We start from the raw sequence: 24,612 nt of genomic DNA, 5'->3' as shown, positions 1-24,612 counted from the left end.
CGTTAGAGGAAGCAGCCAATCTCCACCAATTAAAGGATACAATTGTATCATAAGAATTCTTATTCGAGCACGCTGTTAAAGGTGATCTCATGATCAGCCCTCCGTGTTATCCCAACCACCATCTCTAGCCCACATAGAGACAACTCACTATGTAGTGTGTACTAAACTGTGGTAGGGAGAGAGCCAGAGACAGCCACCTCCACCACCTGGCTACAGATGGCTACAGCTGTCCGGGCCACAGCACAGGCAACCCTGACCTTTCCTGGATACAAAACAAAAGCGATGCGCCTGGTGGCCGCGGCTTCTTTCCTCTTTGAAACCCGACCAGAGAGTGTCACTTTACCTCGCCGCTAACGCTAACTGAAACCCATCACTAATCCACATAGCTTTTCTCCCTCTTTTTGTATTTCTTTTTTTACTTGGGCTCATGTGATGTGATTGTAGGGGTTCCAACCAACCGAGTGGAAATTTCCACCCTGACCTTTGCGTCTCTGTGCTAATTTAGGTGGAATGGAAATGACATCATTACATATTCAAACCAAATTGGCTTAATTGCGAATGGGGTGAGTGGAATGCTTGTGAACGTTGTGAATTAAAAGTGTATGGAGATCACTTTGAAAGGGGAGCAAGGTTGTAAGAGAGAGAGAGAGAGAGAGAGAGCGAGAGGCCTCAACAATAATTTGCGACAGCGTGTGTTGATAAATGCAATGAGATGTCAGATTGGAAAGACTATGGTGCATCTATGGTTTTCAGCTGATCATTATAGCACCACTTAAAGCTAATGAGCTGATACTGGGAGGGACTGTCTGGGCTGAGATGACTGGCAGCTAGTTAACAGTATGGCCTGTACTGACATCAGTACTTCTGTATCTCAGTTGGGTAGAGCATGGTGCTTGCAACGGCAGGATAGTGGGTTTGATTCCCGGGTCCACCCGTAAAAAAAATTATATGGCTGCAAGTCGCTTTGGATAGAAGCCTCTGCTAAGTGACATATAATGTTATGTATTACATCAACTCGAACTAGTCAGAAGAGAGAAGAACTTTCCATAGGACGGCAGAGTTACTGCGTAGGCTAGCTGTGGCCTTAGTGCAAGTTTACTCTACCGCACAGTGGAAGGAGGAATGAATCTACGACTGACGAGTGTAAGTTTCAAAAACATGCATATCAGACGATTTTATTTAAAGGTGAAAAATATCAATTGCAAATGAATTCTAATTTTCATGTGCTAATTATGTAATTGAATTACGGAATAATAAGGATGATGGACAAGTTATATCCATCATTGTCTGAGACAGAAAGGCTTTACTACTTTTGGGAGGAAAGTAGACTAGACGACAGCAACTGTCACTGTAGAACACAGTACAGCCAGTAAACTAGCATGACAATTGAAAAGGAAAATGTATATTTCCCCTACAACAGCTTACAAAAGAGTGTGTTGGATGTGTATAATACAGAAATCTCCATATAATTCATAACAGGTCAAGGCACCAAACCAACCAGGTCTTTAAAGTGTGTTCCTACTTAATCCCCCATTCACAGCATCAGACACGCACGCGCGCACACACACACACACACACACACACACACACACACACACACACACACACACACACACACACACACACACACACACGACACAGCTACACTGAACAGTCATTATGTGTTACATGTTCAACACAGGGACCCACAAAGGGTTTGGATACGCTGTCAGACACAGCAAAAATGCACTCCATAATAAATCCTATCAAGTGTGTGTGTGTGTGTAATCACATGTATATTTATAGTGTTAAGATTCCCTCTCCCCCCCCCCCCCCTCTCCCCCCACCAGGTACGGCAACAAGCGTAACATGTTTGCAGGCATACAATCCTGGTATTTGCAAAATGGAATTTATTAAAGCCCTAACTGAGAGGGAGAGTGAATGAGAGGCAGGGATGAGCACTTTGCCACCTCTCTGCTCATCTGAATATATATATTCAAGGTTGGGTCTGGGAGAGAGAAAAAAAACTCATTATTCAGGGACCTGCAGCCTTGGTAACTTTGCTTTTCATCCATCCATGGCATGGCCAAAAGGTAACATTTAATGAAGTGCCATTCAGAGAGTAAATGGGGTCATATAATAGACAGTGCGCCCAGCGCGAGGAACACCTTGTGTTGGGCTACTGATAGCTGTTAAGGGTTGCAGTGACGAACCAACAAGACTCATTTCAGCAGCCGGCAATAAATTCACACTATTAATATTTATCAAATATGTGGGCTGTTTCAACCCCAGCCATGTTCGGGCTGTAAACCCATGCTATGATGATATCTATTACCCATCTCCTATTGCGGTGGAACTATGCATTTTTTCACATATAACACATGTAGTCATTTTCACATGCCAAAATCTACAGTAAAACTACAATCCTCTCTAGTTCTCCAAAGGGGGGAGCCTTAAAACTGAATTACCCATCATCAAATGCAATTAGCAGTTCTTTCATGTGCGGTTTATGTAACGCAGTACTTCATTAACATTATTCATTCATATGCAGTCTTGGATTACAGTCCTGAACATTCTTTATTAGACTAGATGTAACCAAGCTGCTGGAGTTTTGAAAATAAAAAAAATGGTGGAAAAAAGTGATTGAATAATAAATTGGAGGAAAGCAGACGATTCCTGACGGGTTTGCAGGATAATTATTCTATCTTGTGATTATATGATGGGAGGTGATGAGCAGGAATATTATCCCATTGAAATTAGACACTTACTAAGCAGCAGCAACATACTAACAATGTTTCTACTGTAATTTTTTAAAACTGCTTTAAAATTTTGGTAAATAATACTAACAAAAATGATGCATTGTTTTTGCAAATCTAATACTTAAAATTGTGTGTATAATTTAAATATATTTGCATTGTGAGTGTATCCATATTCAATGCAAATATATATTAAAGTGAACAAGTGTCAAATAGATTTTAGGCAATTTTTGCCCATATTTGTAGGATATTATATCCATTTTAAGCCCATTTTATTGCATACTTATTACTGGGCTATTTCATTGCTCATCATCTTTACCAGTACAGCTATCAGTTGAGATGTTTGTTGTCCAAATGAAACATCTTCTCATTTCTCCCACTCGACTTTAAGTGCTGCTTTGGACTGTGGTGCTAAGCAGCTATTGCACTGCTAACAGGTTGTTTTGACCATTATATCTATCACAATGAAATGGCCCAGCGTTTTGGCAAAGGACTCAAGCCTGTGATTTAATACACGCCTGGCTCTATTGTCCTCTCTGTCATAGACTGAGATGTATCTGATGGGAGATGTGTAACCTGGTATTGCCTTTCCATCCCACTATCATCCCTCTATCCCTCCATCCATTTCAACTGCTGACGGTTAAACTGTCTCATTTCATCTGCTGGGGCTCATTCAGCCAAACCCTGTTTACTGTATATAGAGCAATATGCACTCACAGGTTTTGGAGATGGCTTGGGCTCCGAGGGCCGCATGTGCAAGTGGGCCATCATCGCCTGAAGACGCTCACGTTCTTTAGAAAGCTGTTAGCGGAGAGAGGGAGAGAAAATAAAACAGTTTTAGAAATGAGCGATTTTCCCCAGACTGCAACAGTAATACATCTTGTTATCGAGCTTGTCTCTCTTGTAATGAATCCTGCATATGCCCAGTCTGCGGCTCCTAGCTAAGTCTGCCTTGAAGACACAGACTTAAACCAAACCAGCGGAGGAAAGGAAGAGAAGAGAGAGACAAAATATTTCTGCTGCTGGTGGTGGTGTCGGGCAAGGGGGAGTTAGTGCGAAGAGGTCAGGGAAAACAAATAGCGCTTCATCTTTTTGTCAATAGCAGAATTTGGGTCACGGATGCTTTGACAGCAACAAGCTACTCAGGCTCTAAATTAGAGGGTCCTGAGTGCCTCCTCAAAGTCCTGTGGACACTGTTAGAGAGATGGACCCTAGCCAACAGCTGCCAAGAGGTGAAGGGGTCCTCCAAACAGAGTGCCAGCCAGGCCCGCCTCCATGCTCCCCCCTGTTCCCTTGGAGGTCCAGTTAGAGGCCCTGCGATCTGCTATCATCAATCTAACTCACTGGGAGTGACAGGGACCAGGTAGTGTGAACAGACTGAACTACACTCCTCGTGCACTAGCTACAACACGAAGACAGCGGCAGCAGCATCCAGCAACACTGGACTAGACTGAACTGGGCCTCATTACCAGTGACGGCTCTCAGGGATGGAGTGAAGGGAAAAAAGGAGGAGAGGAAGGACATAAAACAGCACACGCCGACTGGTAATTGGTCACACTGTAAACACGAGGTTCGGTGGCTTTGGGTGTCAGCAACAAACAAAAAAAGCAAAGAAAAACCCCCAATACTTTTTAGTTTTCTTTTACATATAAACAAGAATTATTCATTTTCTTTGGTTCTAAGATCCTCTAAAACCCCAACAACATAAAAACGAAATGTTTGTCGGAGTGGAAAAAAACTTTATAGTGGAACGCTTGGGCAGCATTCAGATCAGCATCAAGCCAGCTTAGTGTGTGAGAGCGAGAGAGAGGGCGAGAGTGTGTGGGAACTTGGAACTCGAAGAGCATGTCTGTTTGTCCATGCTACCCCGGGCCTAAAGCAGGCCTGACTGTCAGTACCACAGTGTAAATCCAGTACAGAAAATAGACAGCCGTGGTGTAAATCCAGTGCATTGTGGGAATGCTGTGGATGCTGAGTAATAATGTCGTTCAATCACAGGACTCATTATCTCGACAGAGTGACACGCTAATAAGGTCACGCTCCACCTACTAAAAATAGTTCCCTTCTTCAGAAGATTTCTTCAGGTGCAAAGTGCATTTAATTAACATGCAGGGAAAGGGGAGAGATGCACTCCGTTATTAATTGGAAAGGAGAGAAAATAAGCACATCCTTAATTCAATTAAAACAGTCATAATGGGTTTGGTGCGGGCCCAAGGATTCCTTTGTTTAGGTCTCGCTATATAAGCTTCTGTTAGGTGTGCTTGTGTCCACCTCTTAGTGTGTTGCATTTTGGTCTAGTCGGCCACACAAACAGGCACGTGGAAAAGAATTAGAAATCAACGACAATGTAGTAATGCTAAAAGAGCCGTGCCTGTATCTCTAGCTGCTGTACCACCTGCATCTGGACTCGACACTGGGCCGTGCTCCTGTCGTCTAGAGCATGCTCATTGTTAAGGTGCCTGGAGACAGGGAGAGAGACAGGGAGAGAGAGAGAGAGAGAGAGAGAGAGAGAGAGAGAGAGAGAGAGAGAGAGAGAGAGAGAGAGAGAGAGGGAGGGAGGGAGGGAGGGAGGGAGGGAGGGAGGGAGGGAGGGAGAAGTCGTTAATGATGTTATATGCATACAAATTCACAAAATCAGGCATTGTAATATAAATTATTAAAATGCAAAAATGTGATTATTTATTGTGATTATTTATTAGATGATGTATTATCATAACTTATTATTATTATTATGTTGTTGTTGTTGTTGTTGTTGTCAACATCATTCTGAAATTATATGTAATACTGGTGCATGTTGTTCCGGTATAAAACAGTGAAAGCATCTCCAATATGACTCCAGCAGCATATCTTCCATGACAATAAGCCCTCTGTAGTGTGGATAGGAGTCAGTGACTACCCAGAGCACTAGTCTTTAGAGGATAAAAGATGCTGGTCTGGCACAATGGGTTTGTCTCCAATTCATTTACAGAAAACAATAAAGGCAATTTAACGTTGAGTAACATTTAAAAAATGCTCCCCTTCCAAAGTGGGCATTTATTCAGCGGCAGACTTATTAAATGTATCTCCTTCATTAGAATAAAAAAAAAAAGCAGACAGCCATAACAGTTGATGACGGTTCGTCTTGATTGGATTTTGTCTGCAGGACACAAAAGAACCTCGCCATTAAAATAGACCTTTATTCCCTGCACCGCGCTACAAAGGCGAAAAAGGTTTTTTAAAGTGTTGTGATGTTCGGTAATGAGCCTCTATCTGAATTATCATTGGTGACAAACTCACAAAGCGGGCTTTGAGAAGACATGGTTATGAAATGCCAGAGCTGCCACTTTCTTTCCTGTAATTATAGGTTAGCTTGCAGACCCTTCAATGATCATTTACAGCACTGCCTCCAGTGCATTAGTGGGAGCTTAAATCGCTCTCTCTGACACACACACACGCACACCACACACACACACACACACACACACACACACACACACACACACACACACACACACACACACACACACACACACACACACACACACACACACACACACACACACACACACACACACACACACACACACGTTCCACCATATATTATATTTTATAGTCTTTTCCTATTTATGCTAAATGCTAAACAATACAAACGTATTCACCAGCCTGCCTTAGTATGCCAATCAAAGCATGGAATGGGAGATTTGTAATCACAATAGCCCAGTACCTTTCAATTATGGCCGGGCACATTTAAAACCATTCCAATTTCATTTCTGTTTTATGCTTTTGTAACCATTTCAGGTCTAATGCTCAGATATGTTCCATTCTAAATCAGGAATGAGATAGCATTAAAAGGAGGGGGAGAGGCTGGACTGGTGGGTTTCTCCAGCCCGTGTCTAATTGCTGTTTCAGAATGCGCATGCAAAGGGGCATTTCATTAATCATTTAATCACGTCCCTCGCAGGAAGAGGGAACTAATGCTGCAAATACCCTTTTCATTTCAATGCTCATAATGCTATCTTATGCACTTGATGTATGGTGTGTGTCATAAATTACAGCTACTTCAAAAGCACCAAGTGGGCTGGCCCACTATCCCTGAAGATCCTTCATTACCAAATACAAAAAAAAAAAAAATCTTTATTAAGTTTCCCTCTCATCGACAGACAAGCAGCCGGTGTTTTTTTGTCTCTCCTGTTGGAGGGAGGAGGTTGTGAATTAGCTGCAGAAGGCCTCTCGATATTCCTCCGACCTTTTTTGTCTTCCTCTTCTTCTCCTGCTGGCCAGTTAGCAAGGTGATTACAAACAGATTACGGCCTGCATATGAAATATTCAAATGGCCAGCGCTGCTATTATGCATTCATAAGAAAGAGGGAAATAGAGAGAGAGTGTAAGAGAGGGAGAGAGAGTGAGAGAGACATAGAGAGACAGAAAGAGAGAGAGAAAGAGAGATGGCGTGAGGGAGAGAGATTGACAGCGAGAGAGACACAGAAAGAGTGAGAGGGAGAGAGTGAGAGACAACAAGCAATAGAAAGAGAAGGAGGGAGAGAGAAAGAGAAAGCGAGAGAGACAGGTTATCTGTCATCGTCACCAGAATATCCCCTAATGAGCCGGGCCCAGTCAGACTCAGAGCAGTTCAAACAGAGAGGTGAGCGAGGGAAGAGAGGCCGGACGCCTTCACAAAGACAGCTCTGAACAAACATTTCTGGAGCCACCACATAATTTATGGGTCACTTTACAGGCATATTGATTTTTGTTTTGAGAGGGGAATAACCAATGTGATGGGCCCAATAGCACAGGAAGGCAGAAAGAAAGAGGGAGAGCTGGGGAGATTGACAGATGGAGCGATTCAGAGACAGCGAGGCCACACTAATACAGTTGTGTGTTGAGTATAGCAGGGTTTTCTAGACAAAAACAAAGCAAAGGTTCCTAGTTCATGAGAAGTGGCTGTTATACACTTTGGGATAGTTATTCCTATGGAGTATCATATTATGTTGTCCATTTTTTATCCTCACCGACCACTAAGACAAATATATACACAATATACTGAAGTTATACACTGAGAGTTCTAAGAGCCTGCTAATATACCTTCAAGCACACGTACAGTATGGTGTGTCTAATTTTCCATGTGTCCTATCACAGCTTCGTCGACCCAGCCCCTTCATGCTAGCTAGGCCGGGGCCTCCATCCTCCCTGACTGTCTAGCATGGCGCAGAGTAACACAAACACACATTGCAGACCCACACCAGACCAGACAGCAGCATATGCATAACTAATGTAATGCCCTCAGTTTTAAAGGTCTTGTCACACCCAGCCAGACGTCTGGCAGAGTAGCGCTAAGGGGGCCTATCCGGGGGCTTCTTACTGCCTTGTGGGTTTAATTAAGCAACGGTTAGAGACACTCGCGGTCAGGTTAACGTCTCTCTCTCTCTCTCTCCGCTTGCCATTTCTCTCTCTGATGCTACTGCCTGCTGGGTAAGGGGGAAGAGGGGGACATGGCGTTGGAGGGGGAGAGGGGAAGAGTTAAGTGAGGAGGCAGATAAATTGTCTGTGTAGACGGCGAGGTGCATCGATTTAGGGAGACCCTGCTCCGAGGGGTTGGCGGTCGGCGCATGCTGGAGGTTCGGATGGTGGGTATGAATATATATGGGCTGACGGGTTGAAGGATGTTTAATTGGAGATGATAATCAAACGGTAACTAACTCTTCTCGGATGGATGAGTGTGTGTGTGTGTGTGAGTTTGTGTGTGTGTGTGTGTGAGATCACAGATGGGAGAGTAAATCAATATAGAACTAGGGAACAGAGCAGGAAGCATTATATAATAATACTAAACAGAATGGAGTATTAAAAGGTATGTGATGTGAATGAATCAAATATTTCTGCATTGATTGCACTGTACAGTTCTGTACCATTCCCAAAAATGTATACATATCACTGTAACACTAATCTAACCTGTGTGTGAAATTAGTTATTCTCATTCCTGTATAACCCTCCTTGAAAATACATGCGCCTCAAAACTATTTAGAAGCACATACACTTACATGCATCAACATGCACGCACAGGCCCACACACACGCCCCCCCCCCCCCCCCCCCCCGACACCCCCTCGAACACTCCCACGCTAATATTACATTTGAACTACAGAGCTAACACAACGTGCCAGCCAACCTCTAGGCTAGCTCTCCAGGTGAACACACATAAAAGAGACACTGAAGAGCTATTAAATGCTGATCTTGACAAGTTTCCTACCGCAACACAACAAACGATGACTAAACGCGCCCGCTGCATGAGATTTTGTTTCATACCTCCAGCAACCAACCATCAGGTTACCTAGGTTTCCCCCCCTTCCTCGCATTCTCCTCTTAAAGTGCCATTTGATTCTGACACCTATTTTATGTAAACCTTTTTAAAGTGCGTGTGTACCTGGCTGTTGCCGAGGAGATGAGTGGCATCTCCGAAAACATTAAAAGGCTCTCCCTGACACAGACGATAGCTCCTCCAAGGCAAGGCAGACAAGCAGCCATCTTTGTTCTGCCAGGATCACGCTGTCTTCTGTTGCTGTCTGTTTTCATGTGCCGGTTACAGTACATGAACCTCTGACTCCTCGCAGGCTGGATGCAACGACGTGGAGTCTCACCCAGAATCTTTAAGGCTGTTTTGTAAAGACAGTTGTTTGAAGCAGGGTCCCTTCCATACTATACCAGTTGTCAGAGAATTACCTGCAACGCCTCTTTCTAGTCTACTACTGTAAAGTATATGCCTACTGTAAAGTATATCTGTGCAATCCTTTTTTCTACACTGTTCTTAAAGAATATATACAGTCACATGTTTTATAGCCTACTGTGTACCTATGCCCTAACCTAAATGAGAAACTAAGCTATAAAGATGTCCATACAGTAAACATACTTAGCCGTGTTTACATGGAAGGCCATTTACAGTAGCGGGTGGATTCAGTAAGACAAAGTGAACTGAGTGTATGACTATAGACCACTAATCCGCTATAGCCATGCAGTCTCACACACAGCCAACATCTTTCTCAAGCTGCAAGGTAAACTTCTCCTCTGCTCCAGGGCCTCCGCCAGAATATACTTAAGCAATAAGGGAGGTGCGGTATTTGGCCAATATACCACGGCTAAGGGCTGTTCTTAGGCACGACACAACGCGGAGTGCCTGGACACAGCCCTTGTACCACAGCCGTGGTATATTGGCGATATATCACAAACCCCCGAGGTGCCTTACTGCGATCATAATCTGCTTACCAACATAATTAGAGCACTAAAAATACGGTCTGATGTACCACGGCTGTCAGCCAATCAGCATTGAGTGCTCGATCCACCCAGTTTATAATGTAACCTTATAGTATTGACTATACTGCCTTCCCCCACATCCACCATGCTGCTCCACGCAGTGCATCTTCCCCCGGGGATAAGCACATCATATCCATTAAAATACACCTGGAAATAATGAATTCAAAGGTGCGTCTATTGTTGGCCTGTCCGTTGAACAGAGGTGTTGATATAATGCACATGAAATGTCTTGTCTGTCTCACTTGTGGGGTCTGTAGAGGTTTTGTATATTAAGCCAGTCTGGCTTTCAGTCATTTCTCTTTGCACAGACACACATTAGCCCTAATGCACATGCTGGTGCTACAGACGGCTGTATAATTAACCAAGCTACTGCCTTTGGTTTTGCCTGACCTAAATCCTACAACTCTGGTTTGGCCCTGGTGGGCTTCCATGTCATCACAGAACCACGGTTATGGAGTTACAGCACTGTAATGTAAGGAAGAATCTGCCTCCCCAAAATAGAACAATATCTCAATTTCAAAAGAGTTTGTGTGGAATTTACATGAACATTTACACCCGTGAAAACGCTCGACGCGATCATTATTTCTCAGTTAATTACAAATCTAATTAGAATATTCCAATGAACGCTTCGGCCCCTTTTTCTCTCTTTTCGAATGAAGAGAGAGAGAAAGAACCTCGCTACTCCAGAGTGGCAACGTGATAACCTGTAATCTATGGCACGAGCGAACACCTTCCCCTTTTGATGTCCCCCACTAACATCCCAGACAACAAAGCAGACCAATTACAAATGAGCTAATTAACTAAATTGTTGATGGAGCATGAAGAGTTCATTCAGTCCGTCCGCAGGCGCCATGACAACACTGAATGCAGCCATTGTGGGGCCCCTTGCGCGTCCTTACAAGTTGCCATTCGTTTTTGAGGCTCTTCACACCAGCCTATCAGGCAACTCTGCGAGCTTGAAGAGGAGATTTGGGTGTAAATCGGAGATCAATTACATCTAGAGTTAATGTAGCCAGCCGCCTGACAGTCTATACAATCTACACGTTCAAATATCCCCACTGAGATGCAAGCGTGTTTATCTCTTTGTTGGGCCCCCCTCGATTAAGCTCGCAAAGAGCCGCTCTGGTTCTGTGGAAAAATAACCCAGAATAGGCCTCTGCAGCTTCATTACCGAGAAACAAAAAAATGTACAGCAGCTAAGCTCATCTTAGTTGATGAATGGCAACTTTTATACCATGGAACATAAGACGTCGTTTCTGCTGTGGGAAAGAGGCACGAGAGGCGCTTGGCTGGGTGACATGAAGCTTTATCGGATATCATGGGGGCCGTTGTCTTTACCCGTGGTTGTTAAACGCAACTGTCATCGAGCTTGTACTTTTTTTTTAGTATTAACACAGGAGACTGTAACGTAATGCACAGTCATGAAGTAAATTCACAGTGTAAGCTAAGACATGATGATATATGAGGTCGGTCAGTACAGGAAAGGGGAGGTGAGTATAAGACACAGCGTAGAGCACATTCTCAGAGTAAGACCTACTTCAAAAACTGTCCGAAGTCCTCACAGACGCTCTCGCAGCCGGGCCACTTGCACACCCCATGACCATAGAGGGAGTGGGAGGCTCCGCTTTCCTCGTGTAATGAGCTGAGGAGAGAAGAGAGAGAGAGCGAGAGAGAGAGGGAGAGAGACAGCGGGAGAAAAGGAGAGAGAAGGAGGGAGCGATGGATAGAGAGAGTGAGATGAGAGAGAGAGGTGAGGAGAGGGAAAGATAAGGGGGAGAAAGAGAGAGGGGGGATGGATAGAGAGAACGAGAGAGAGACAAAGGGAGAGAGGGAGAAAGAAAGAGACAGAGAGAGACAGAGACAGAGAGAGAAAAAAAGGAAGGATCGGAGGTAGAGAGAAGGAGAGAGAGAAGGGTAGACTGGCGTCAGATTCATCAAAAAAGCCATAATGGCTTGAGGCTGCTGGTGGCTGTCAGGTTACCATCAGTGACAAGCAGGTCAAAACAGGTCAATTCAGCCCTGTTCTATTGAATAGTTCAACTGCCAAGGATGCTAGGAGGAGGAGGGAAGGAGCCTAATTAAGCCAAGGATGGAAGTTACTGTCTGCATCTGAAATAGCACCCTATTCCCTATATAGTGCACTACTTTTTGCCAGAGCCCATGAGACTCTTGCTACTCTGGCTAAAGGTAGTGCACTATAAAGGGACTAGGGTGTTCCTAATAACAGAAGGGAGAAAAGATGAGGGCGGGTGGCCTAGCAATATGGTTAACATCTGATTATTGATCTAGAGGTTTACTTATCCCCAGTGTTATTGCAAACACCTAAACAATGTGTGAAAAACCATCCAGACAATCCATTCATAGAGGGACCAATTTCCTTTTATTTTTTCCCCCGACCCCTATTTCTTCATCTTGTAAAGCGATCAACGGAGGGCTTTCAAGTAAACATGAAAAATCCAGACGGCCATATAATTTTCATCACGAGATTAATAATATTCTCCGTCATTTATGTTATTTTGAGGACAAGAGGGGGTTCTGCTTGGATAATGGCACCCAAATAAGTTATGACCCCGAGTAGACAGCACATCCTATTAAAAGTGACGGTTTAACCTTTCGGCTCCACTTGTTTCTGTATTTGGCGGGTTGGAGGGTGTGTGTGTGCTTGTGTGTCGGTGTGTGTGAGGGGGCTTTTGTGTGTGTGTGTGTGTGAGAGCTCACACACGGTTTCTACAGGCAGGCTTTCCCTCCATCGATCCACTGTGTGTTAGTAAGCATCTCTCCTTGACAATACTCCGTGTTCGATCATTACGAGACGCCACACCCCCCCGGGGGACAATAACAGATAAAAAGTGCTTTCTCTTTCCCCTCCCGCCTCCTCCTGTTTTTGTTTCTCTTCTAGGGGAACATCTAAAGATATCTTTTTCAAGCCCCCTTTTAGTGGCGGTAGCAGATAGCATCTACTTTAAACCAATTACGCAACACATCCGCCTCCACTGAAGTCTCTCCACACCGCTACACTACGCCACATTCTTAATATATCGCAGGAAAGAGCCTTGAATAATGCATAGAACCAGATAGACAGATATGTGAACGGTGTTTTCTTACAGTCAGAACCACATATAAAGGCGGCATCACAAGGATAAACATTCTAAAATACCACCTTGGCATTACGTATTCTGTTTACATGACAAGCGGAGCAGCAAGGTAATTTCAAAAGATAGAGCCACTAAATACTTAATGTACGAGGTGGTTACCTTTGCTTTCTGCTCGCACAGCAGTGTATTGCTGCCGGTGTCTTCCTCTCCTTGCTTTTGATATGGTGTAAGTAACTGTGTTCAATAGCATCCTACGCTGTCCCTAGGGAGGCCTAGGCTGGTTTTTGAATATTACCAAGACACTAATAAACTATTGAACAAACAAACAAAACATCACGTTCAACCCGGCAGAAACAAATATGTTTTTTTCATTTTCTAAACGGGGGACAAATACTCTGATCGGGAGTTTCTATAGACAGATATCAAATGTATTTGTACATTATTAAAAGCCATCGAAACAACAAACAACTACCAGCCAACAACAAGCTTTTTGTGCGTCCTAACTTCTGTGTCTACAATGTGTTGTGTAGTGGGTGGCGGACGAGTAGCTCACTTTCCGTACCTCTCCCTTTCCCGTTCCCTCTCTCGCTCTCTCTCTCTTCTGGAATTGAGTGCGGGAGACTGGCCGTTGGCGATGGAGTGGTGCGAGATGGGAGGTGACGCTTTGGAAGGGGTAGAGGAGGTAGTCGAGGAAGAGTTGGTAGTGGTCAGGTCCAGGCCGCCGCCGCCGACGCTGTGTTTGATGCCGTTGTCCTCCATGTTGTGGCCGACGCCGGTCACGTCCTTCCACAACTGTTGGAGCTCTGCTGGGCTCAGTCCAGCTGGGAGAGGGGAGAAACAGAGGACCAACACAGTTACAATCCATTTACACAATCACTACTATGCCCGTATTGTAGACTACGTAAACACAGAGTCATCACAAACCAACACAAATAACTTCCTCCTGTTTACTGCCTACATACATCTCCATCTTACTTGTTGATACACCGCTCAGGCTTAGTATTTTAACCAAATGGCACACGGCTACACTGAGAGATTAACTGGGATGATCTCTTGTCAGCGGTTCTGCTTAATAAGAATGCAGTGTTCCAATGAAATCTACAGGGATCCACGGGCATCGATCCACAATGGCTGCCACTGGATTACATTCATAGAGGAAGCAGAATTCAGTTAGCACAAATGATATTATCTAGCTAGATAAACGGCGCGTTGCCCTTTTGTTTCAGCCCCACACTGGTAATTAACCCCCCTTCATTTTGTTTCTTCCTAGTTGTTGTTGTTGTTGTTTTTATCCCCTGCCATTTTGGTAAACACGTGTTTACTTCTTGGCGAGGCGAGAGAAAATGGAAGCGGCTCCTCTTGTCTCTTTTCTTTCGCTGCCTACTGTGAGACAGGCAGTAAACAACAACAACAACAACAACAACAACAACCCAGAAAGGGAGGGGTGAGCAGGGAGCGAGGGAATAGAGGGAGAGAAAAAAAACCACTCACAGACAACGGGAAGAGACAGAGAGACAGGCAGAGCTGAGGGAGAGGGAAAGAGGTAGAAACAAAAAGGGAAGAGAGCGAGAGAGAGAGATAGATTGGTGTGGCCGCCGGCAGTCACGTGCGCTACAGCCCCCCAGCCCCAGAAGCCCCAGGCTCTCTCCCCTTCCCCCTCCTCTCCCCCTTCACTCCCTTCAGCCACCCCTTTACCTGGTGGCATGGTCTGCCCGGGGAGGGCTGCCTGTCCTGGGGCCGGGGGCAGGGAGAGCAGGCCCTGGCGCTGCATGTTGAGCAGGTGCTGCTGCTGCTGGAGCTGTTGCATCTGGAGGAGTTGCTGCTGGAAGACGAGCTGCTGGGCGGCGAGCTGCTGCTGATGCTGCTGCTGCTGTTGTTGCTATAGTGAATAGGAGCAGGAGGAGGGGGAGTGGAGGAGGAAAGGAGCACAAATGACACAAATGAACAAGGAAGTGGGCGCCCACACCGACGACGAGGATACTTCCATTGCCGATGCTGCCGGTGCTCCTTCCATGATCTTAACTACTGCCTGTCTCTCTTCCTCTCTCCTTTCTCTCTTTTTCCTCGCCTCCTTTTTTGCCTAGTTCCTGTTCTATTCTGTCTCCTCCTCTTGCTGAACGAGGCATAGCTAGGCACACTGGGCTGATAGACTGCACTCTCCCCTCCAGACTGCTATGAGATGAGTTTTCTGTGTGATATTAAGCCTTGGGTAATCCCTTCCCCCCCACAGCTGATAGTTAATTGTCTTCCATTTGCTGATGGTCTATTACAGCTTATGGGGCCGAGGGGAACTCGCTGGGAGATTTACAGCAACTGAGCACACCAGCGTTACGCCCACACCCCACCCACCCTCCCAACCCTGTTTACCACTGGGCCAGCCAGACAGCCCGAGCTAAACAATAACATCAACAACAACAACAACAAGAAACAACTGCCAAAGCAACCACAGAAAAACATGGGGGAAAAACGGCCAGACTTGTGTGGCTTAATCATAACAGTACTATCCCACAGACACAAACACAACAATAAATCAGAACTATAAGCTGATGTTATTGCAGATGTCGATCAGACAGGTAACTGTGTATCACCATGGTATAATCAGTTTCTATAACAGTAAACATGCCAAGAACTGAGCATTACTTCATTACCAGTTTAATGGCACCTCTTTTTCACAGCTAAACATGTTTAGTCCTTGGGCTGTTGATGAGATCTCTGGTGGTCTATTAGGAAACATGGGAGGTACTGGAGCTATCATACAACTGGCTCTGTTAGCTCCACATCGCTCTCTCCCTCCTCTCTTTTTCTCTCTTTCTGTCTCTCTCTCACTCTCTCTTTCTGTCCGCCTCTCTTTTTCCCTCCACTATCTTTCTACTATCAGATTCCATTGCAATTTGTTTCAATTCGCTCAAGGAAAGGCTTGTTATTATAGGAGAGTCTAGGATAAATGTTTTGCTTTTCTTGACAAGAATTACAAGACCAAGGTGGCCATCGAGTTGTGGAGAGACACTCCCGAGGATATATGTGGAGGAAGTCACACTTCACAGAGAGACAAGCTGCAGTGGAAGACCCTTTCCTTTCTAGCCTGGGGGGTGGGATGGGGGGACAGACAAAACTTGTGATGCGCTCACTGGAAAACAGACTGCATAATGGAGCAAGTCATGTGGATTGGACCCACTGTCTCTGGAGAAATAAGGGAGCGATTTCTATTCCATATTTGATGGCGACGGAGGGCTGAAAATTCTATTCACAAATCCAAACAGAAACAAAGCCTCCGGGAGGTCAGTAGCAGCTTCCTGTATGGTCCACATAATGGGCCGCTTGAAGAGACAGAGAGAGAGCGAGATGGAGGGAGGGAGGAGGGGATAGAGAGAGAGGGAGAGAGGGAGAGAGATGTGTCTGGGAAAAGGTGCCTGCGATACCTTTTCCTGATCAATTGAACTGCTTCCCCATGTTTTGTTTAGATTTGGCCCTGGCACAGCGCGTGGCGTGCTACGATGTTCGGCTCCTGTGACAGACTGCGAGCCTGGCCCGGTAGACTGGCGGGCTGTCAGTGTGATTTATGAGCGCGTCACACTCTAACTTTTCTGCTCCTCGCACTCGGCCCAAACCCACAGAAGCAGTTCATTAATCAGCAGACCCTGTGACTCGGTCCTCTCACTCGGATCAAACCGGGCTTTTTAGCTATTTAACGTCACGTCCATCCATTTACATGTTTTAGAAGGAGGGAGAGAACCCCAACCCCCCCCCCCCCAGCCGTCATTTCTCCCCAAGTCTCCCCCAGCGGCAGATAACAAGTGTCAGTGCTTTGTCCACCAAAGGCACATACTGTACACATCCAGTAACACTGGGAGAACCATTAACTGACATTAGAGAACACTGGCTTTGGATTAGCTAGCTTGGTCTGTGGAATCCCAGAAACATGGGAAGGTTTCCCCAAACCACGGCTGCTAACCTGAAGACTGAACTGAGTGAGACAGCCAGAACAGACATCCTCTAGACTTCTTACCTGCTTGTCTTGCCTGTAATCCCATTCCCTCCCACTTCCACTGTCAGGCCATTCCGGGTCTAAACAGATACCCACCTCTTTCGCTTGCTTTCCAGGGTGCTGCTGTTGTAAAAGCTGCAGGTGTAGCTGCTCCTGCTGCTTCTTATAAAACTCCTGCAGATGTTGCTGGGAAGGGGAAGAAAGAGAGATAGATGATAAAAAAAATATTCCAGGTAACCTAGGAGAATGTCCATATTATCTTCTGGCTATGTAAATAGACATTGGCAAATGCTTTTTTTGCTGTTGGTTTCATTGGTACGGTGTATGTCGTTTTGGGCAGTGGAAAGCCTCGATTTACTGAGACAGAGTATATTGATCATACGGTATAATACTGTAGCAATGTGTTTGTAAAGTTAATGAGGAATCTGTTTCCATACCAGAGCAGCAAAAAGAGCACTCGCCAAGGTTCTGACATGTTGTAATTCATTTTGTTTGTCGTTGTTTTTTAGTTTTTTTGTTGCTGTTGTTGAAAATGAGGTGCCATGACAACACCGACACATGTTGGTTACGTATAACACATATTTGAAGTGCCATACATAATCTGATTCATTTTCTAGCAGGGGGGAAGGGACACATACTGTAGTCTCGCTCTCCCGCCATGTCTTCTCCATATGGACTTTAAATGGCCTCGCACAGTACTGGAGGGGGCACAATTAATCATATTAACTAGTATACAGTTTTTGGTCTAATGTCTTGACAGGCACTGAAATGCTTTAAAGTGAATACAGCACACTCAAAGGAACGGATTCATCACTCTAAACGTAAGGCGTTTAACACACATCACACATCACATCCACTCTCTGCTGTCTATGCGACTCTCAGTGACTCCTGAAGATAGAGGAGGTACAGTAGGGTAAAGAAAGGTCTTATAAAGAATAGAAAATTGCAATCAGTTTCTAGCCTGCATGGGACATCTTCCTGAAACTTAATTAATTCATAAATTCCACTAAAGAGGGTAGTTAATGAAACAATAATTCCCTACTTAAAGTTATCCTCACTGTAGTCTATCTAGGAAGTAATGATGAAATTACAAGTCAGCTCCTTCCACATATAACCCAGCCTGTCTCCCTTCCTGTACTGGCTCCACCCCTCTTTCATTGACTTCCTCATAACTACAGTAACTATGTCTTTATCCTGACACCTTTTACCTTTCCCAAGGGCTCCCAGGAAATAGACCCTCGGAGGGATACAGGTAATTGGTTGTGACGTGGTCAAGTGCGTCACTTCTAGTCTCTCTTTTATAACTGTGTCAAGGGCGCAGATGTACTGTACATTATGTGTATTGTGCATACAGTGCTACACAGGCAGTGTGTGTGTGTGTGTGTGTGTGTGTGTGTGTGTGTGTGTGTGTGTGTGTGTGTGTGTGTGTGTGTGTGTGTGTGTGTGTGTGTGTGTGTGGTTCAATGTGTGCAGGCATTATGTGACCATATGCATGTAACTGTGCGCGTATGACTATTTAACTATGTGTGTATATATCTAGGTGAATGTCTCTCGATGTGTATGTGATTGTGTGGGTGGGTGTGTTACTGTGAGTGTCTCTCTGTGTGTATCTACTAGGTGTGTGTGTATATGTTAGGTACCTGCTGCAGCATGACAGCCTGCTGCTGTTGGAGCAGGGCCTGGAGCTGCTGAGGGGATAGGACCTGCTGCTGGAGGATCTGCTGCATCTGCTGGGGGGTGATCACCTGGGGACTCATCATGGCCACCGACACCGGCACCTGGAGGGTGGGTGAGAGAGAGAGAGAGAGAGAGAGAGAAGGGGGGAGCAACGGAGATACATAGAGAGAGAGAGAGAGAGAGAGAGAGAGAGAGAGAGAGAGAGAGAGAGAGAGAGAGAGAGAGAGAGAGAGAGAGAGAGAGAGAGAGAGAGAGAGAGAGAGAGAGAGAGAGAGAGAATTCATCAGGTCTGGCCTCAGACCCCACTGGGAGCATGGTAATTGGGGACCAAAAGGTAGAGAAAGCATGTCTCCCGTCACCCTTGTGCTGTGGCACTCTGTGCTGAAGGATGGATGGGTGCTGTGCCTTTGTGTTTCCTTGCCTTATTTTTGACAGTCCGCCCGCTGGGAGAAGAGAGGGATTTAAATAGACGTATACCCTAATTAGCTGAACCCTTGAACCGCCTTAGGCATGTCTATCAGTGGCGGCCATTGTGAAACAGCAGGAAAATGCACAACTCCAAAGTTGATTAAAATAACACAGTTGAAGTGGACACTTGGTATGCACAATCAGCATGCAAGCACCCAGACAGACCCTGGGGTTGGAGATCACTCAGAAAGAGCCTTGGAGAGACAGAGAGGGAGATGATTCTTAGAGAAGCTTTCTCAGAGAGGAAAAGAGCGATTGGTGCTAGTAGACAATTCTGTTTATAGAGTGGAATTACCAGCTGCCTTTCTGCTGAAGTTCTGCTACTTCTTCATTCTCACGAAAAGCAGCCAGAGGTTCAATTCTTTCTCCTGACTGACGTGTCATTTTGAAAAACCTATGACATTTTCTTAGGTGATAAGAATCATTCGACTAAGAGCTGCTGTCAACACTGCTCGAGAGAACTTCCCCAAAACAAAACAAAGACAGATTTTTCTCAGCCAAAGTCTTATAAGACAGTAGATAGTGACTTTCTAACACAACAGATCAATAACAAAGCAAGAAAGATCCAACTTTTCATTGCTTCTCACTTTGATTGCCTGCATGAGCACATAGCAACAGGGGAATGTACCTCTAATGTCTCTATCACTTTATGTTCAATTCTTCATGCCTGGTATTTTTATTTATTTATTTTTTTACAATGACTGGAATGAAAACAAACGCTGGGACGAGTTTGTTTACTCCTCTACGCTGCAGTGAAGTTTGGAACAAAAACTCAAAACGAAGGAATCTGAAACTCTCCCCAGAGTCTTTCACTTTCACCTGTTGGGGCCACGGTTTAATCTGAAAGTGTTATTTGACTGTAAGGGCTTTGGTCATTTTAATATTCTATTACACATCCAACCATTGCAGATGCAGAATAGTCTACCAAATAGTATCTTATGCTAAGATAAGATTGATTAAACCTCTTGCAGGCATCTTTAAAGAATGGGACTACACTGAATCTTTTAGTCGTGGCCATTCCATAGCCCTCGTTAATTGCGACATCGTTTAGCACATAGTCGCTATGAAAGTATACTACGACGGCATGACAAAAAGGGCCAATAAGACCCTCCTGTCCCCCTAACGTGCAACGCTGCTGTCTAATCAAGCTGCTTGATTACTTTCCATACATCTCTCCTTGTACCCTCCCCCCCCATCTCTCAGGCCTTGACACGTCCTTGTTTTGCTCTTCCCCCCTCCCCTCAACCCCCCCCCCACCCCCATCTCTCAGGCCTTGACACGTCCATGTTTTGCTCTTCCCTCCTCTCCTCGGCCCAGGTTCCCCTCTTTGATTAGCTGAGACATTTGCATGGTCACTACACATTTTTCATTTTAGAAGTCATTATGCATTAGCGCTCCTGATCGCCCAGCTTGACTAATCCTGATGAACTGAAAATCACAGCTGAAGGTCAAACTCCATCCCCAGCCCCATCCTCCTCCTCCTCCCCGCCGCACCGCCACATTCATATTCAAACAAATCTTAGTCTGGACACCATTGTTCATTAGGGTCTTAGAGAGTGTGTGTGTGTGTGTGTGTGTGTGTGTGTGTGTGTGTGTGTGTGTGTGTGTGTGTGTGTGTGTGTGTGTGTGTGTGTGTGTGTGTGTGTGTGTGTGTGTGGGCGTGAGTGAAGGCTGTTGTGGTATAGCAGTAGCCTCACTCTCTTCCGCACTTCGTTAAGCAGACACAAAAGAAAGAGGCCGAACAAAGCAACAAAAGTCACAAATGAAACATCTGCACGTAACTAAATGCGCTGTGCTTCCACCTTCAGTGTTATTAAACCTTAAGATACATCGGAGACTTGCAATTACCCTGGGGGCCACCCCGTTGAATTGTGGTGGACAGGATGACAATGCTTTCATTAAAACCCATTAATTGGCTGCTTGAATGAGGATCCTGCGGTTAATGGGGTTGACGAAAAGGGGAACCCGGTGTGAGTCTGGGTTTTTAAATGTAAACATGTAAATAGTGAAAAGACATAACCATACAATATCATATAATGAATCGCTACACCACTAAACACCATGTATTCTGTAAGAGGTATATATACATGCATTACTAGCCCAGTTGTACAGGATGAGGATAATACTGTATCTGAACAACAAGCCAGGGAAAAAGCCTACACATCCTGAGAAGGAAAACAAGGGGATTCAAAACCGAAAATTGAAAAACAGGCAACAAATGAAGTCACGGAAGTGGCTTTCCCGCTTTCATTAGCTTTTTAGCTAGCGAGTGATGGATGATAATCATCTTCATTTCATCGCTCTTCCCCAAACAAAAAGAGAGGCAGGCGAGGCGGAGGAGAGGAAGACCCCGGCCCTCGGTTCATTGTTGAAGCCCCAGCACAATGCTAATTCCAGGCGTTTAACTGCACGCTTTTCTGCTTGACGTATCAGAGCCTCCAAGATGAAAGACGATAAGTAATTGCTCTCCTGGTTCTTATTCTTCACTGACAACCCATAAATTTAATTTTACACACGTTCATTTACATTTTCGAGTATATGACATGATAATTGCCGGAATATAACACCTCCATTCCGCAGGATACCGCAGCCCGGGCCGCTTGATTGACAAGAGCAGTGAATTGAAAGGAACAGAGGCTGAATTGCTTCTCCTCGAAATGATTTTGCCACGAAGGGACAAAATTAATGAGCATTTACAGGGACCGTCGCCGTCATAAACACGGGCAGACAATGAACGGTCCTCTCACACACAGGATCAGACAACCACCATGATATCCAACAACGCTAGGCTAGCTAGCTACAGTAGCTCCTCTGTCAGCCATTACCAATCTATTCTTAAATCATTTGAAAATTGGCTACATTTGAGGTTGGTAACTGGGGAGGACGGAAATAACAGAAATGGATGTATATAAATATATATTTGAGTTTTGAGTTTATTTGTATTTTTACAGGGACAGTGCACATTAATCAACGTTTCAGTAAAAGTGCCGGTTTTAGCCAGCCGGCTAATTTCCAACCGCAGTCCCTGGGCAGGTTATTAAAAACAATTACAATAACAATACAGACAACCAATGAGCAACACGTAGCATGCAGACAGAACAACATAGAACAAGCAACACGTAGCATGCAGACAGAGCAACATAGAACAAGGAACACGTAGCACCCAGACAGAGAAACATAGAACAAGGAACACGTATCACCCAGACAGAGAAACATAGAACAAGGAACACGTATCACCCAGACAGAGAAACATAGAACAAGGAACACGTATCACCCAGACAGAGAAACATAGAACAAGGAACACGTAGCACCCAGAGAGAACATAGAACAAGCAACACGTTGCACGCAGACATAGAAACATAGAACAAGCAACACGTGGCACGCAGACAGAGAAACATAGAACAAGCAACACGTTGCACGCAGACATAGAAACATAGAACAAGCAACACGTTGCACGCAGACATAGAAACATAGAACAAGCAACACGTGGCACGCAGACAGAGAAACATAGAACAAGCAACACGTTGCATGCAGACAGAGAAACATAGAACAAGCAACACGTGGCACGCAGACAGAGAAACATAGAACAAGCAACACGTTGCATGCAGACATAGAAACATAGAACAAGCAACACGTAGCACGCAGACAGAGAAACATAGAACAAGCAACACGTTGCATGCAGACATAGAAACATAGAACAAGCAACACGTAGCACCCAGACAGAGAAACATAGAACAAGCAACACGTGGCACGCAGACAGAGCAATAGCGCAAAAAGCAACAAAACAAAATACATAAAAGCAACAGTGTTTCCACACCTCATGAGCTACATACAACATGGAAAGCGGCAATACACACCTAGGGATTATGTTCACAAGTCTGATTGGCCTTTGTGATGATGGCTATTGGGCTTTCTATCAAGCACTTTGAGAGCTTGTTTGTAGACAGACTGAATGGGTTTTAATGTTGTACAGCAAGCTTGGGCCCAACTAGTCAAGCAGTATGTTAAGTGGGGGAGTATCATAGATTTGAAGTACAGTTTTGCTACCTCTGTGTATGTGCAAATTGTTCCCAAATGGGCGTGTTCCAAAATGATCCTACTCCAAATCCTCAAAAAGTAACACATCATGTCATTGGTATGTGGGTTAACATGATTCTAAACAAAACAATACACAGCATGGCAATCAAAGCAGTCTCGGGCGCTTTCTGTTTGCTCCCTATTTGTTTATTTCCTTTGCCTTAAGAAAGCGGAGGAAGGTATATAGGAAAGACGATGACTATCAACTTGAACTTTGGAGGCCGTGTGGTTTGCTGCTTAGGTCCAAAGTCTGAGTGCAGAACAAAAGGACCTTTAAATTGGATCCTGATGAGAAAACATTGGCTGCCCCTCACAAGAACAAGCACATCATTAAGGTGCTCTCTCTCTCGCTCGTCACACTCCGTGCCAGAGAACGAAACAAACCTCTTCACGGCTGCAAAAGGTCAACTTCTTCTCCGGAGAGAAGTGATCAGGTACCTCTAGACTCCGCCAAGGCAGCGGTTGCGGTTTATTTCCGGTGAGAGGCCTCGTATTTTGTTTGATTTGACTGAGAATTGTGCGATTAAAAACACACCGCCGCTCGGTGGCTCTCTGCATCGAACCGGACCAATGGGCAAATGAATGCACCTTCGGCGATTATACGCAATTGGGCTTATCTTTAGGACAATGGATTTATGACCAAATCAAATTACACTAAAGGCCGGAGTAGGAGATATCCCACAGTATCAGAGTTAAAACTTAAACAATTAAGGGGTGAAAAAAATACGTGAATTTCTCTCAATTTCCGTAGAATTCACTTAGCGGTAATAAGTGGGGGAAGTTCCCGATTAGATGTGGGACTGAGGCATAAACAGGGCCGGGTTTTGATGGTGAATGGAGTGAATAACGTTAGGGTCTCTTCAGCACTAGCTAAACGGTCTCAGTGCTGCCACAGATACTGTTAAGATAAATAAAATGAGAAATGGAGGGGCGTAAGGTGGTAATTACTTGAGCTGCTTGGCAGAGACAAGCTTCAGTGTTAATTAAGGTGTTAGACCCATTTTAGCCCAGAGAAGAGAGAGAGATAGAGAGAGGAGCGAGAGAGAGAGAGGATGAAATTCCTCCAGTGTCCCCAACTAATTCATCTCAATCCCGGGCTCCCCAGGGGCCATGGGCCCCAAACTACAGACTCCCTCTGAGCTGCTGAACTTCTGACCCCTCCAGTCCCTTTCAGCTGACACTGCTCATTTACTAACCAATTACTGCCAATGGTGGCCAGGCTCTTATTGATAGGGGGCTACTTCACAGCCAGACCACCAAGGCTTCCTCCCAGGCCTCCTTCCCTACCTGCAAGC

At 45.0% G+C, this 24,612-nt stretch overlaps 1 protein-coding gene across 1 annotated transcript in view; it reads right to left on the bottom strand.

Moving 5' to 3' along the window:
- foxp2 (forkhead box P2) overlaps positions 1–24,612 on the bottom strand; it is a 98,845-nt gene that overhangs the window by 12,653 nt on the left and 61,580 nt on the right. Inside the window, exons 5-11 of the mRNA XM_038995581.1 lie at positions 18,736–18,873; positions 17,192–17,281; positions 14,806–14,971; positions 13,673–13,931; positions 11,553–11,657; positions 5,107–5,194; positions 3,453–3,536 (exon numbers count right to left, since the gene is read on the bottom strand). Of these exons, the coding sequence (XP_038851509.1) occupies positions 3,453–3,536; positions 5,107–5,194; positions 11,553–11,657; positions 13,673–13,931; positions 14,806–14,971; positions 17,192–17,281; positions 18,736–18,873 (930 nt within the window). The remainder of the gene's footprint in view (positions 1–3,452; positions 3,537–5,106; positions 5,195–11,552; positions 11,658–13,672; positions 13,932–14,805; positions 14,972–17,191; positions 17,282–18,735; positions 18,874–24,612) is intronic.

The sequence above is a fragment of the Salvelinus namaycush genome, chromosome 6, assembly GCF_016432855.1.
Source record: "Salvelinus namaycush isolate Seneca chromosome 6, SaNama_1.0, whole genome shotgun sequence".
In the NCBI taxonomy this organism is placed as follows: domain Eukaryota; kingdom Metazoa; phylum Chordata; class Actinopteri; order Salmoniformes; family Salmonidae; genus Salvelinus; species Salvelinus namaycush.
Note: the sequence above shows the minus strand (reverse complement) of the source record. Positions and strands in the feature narration are given on the sequence as shown.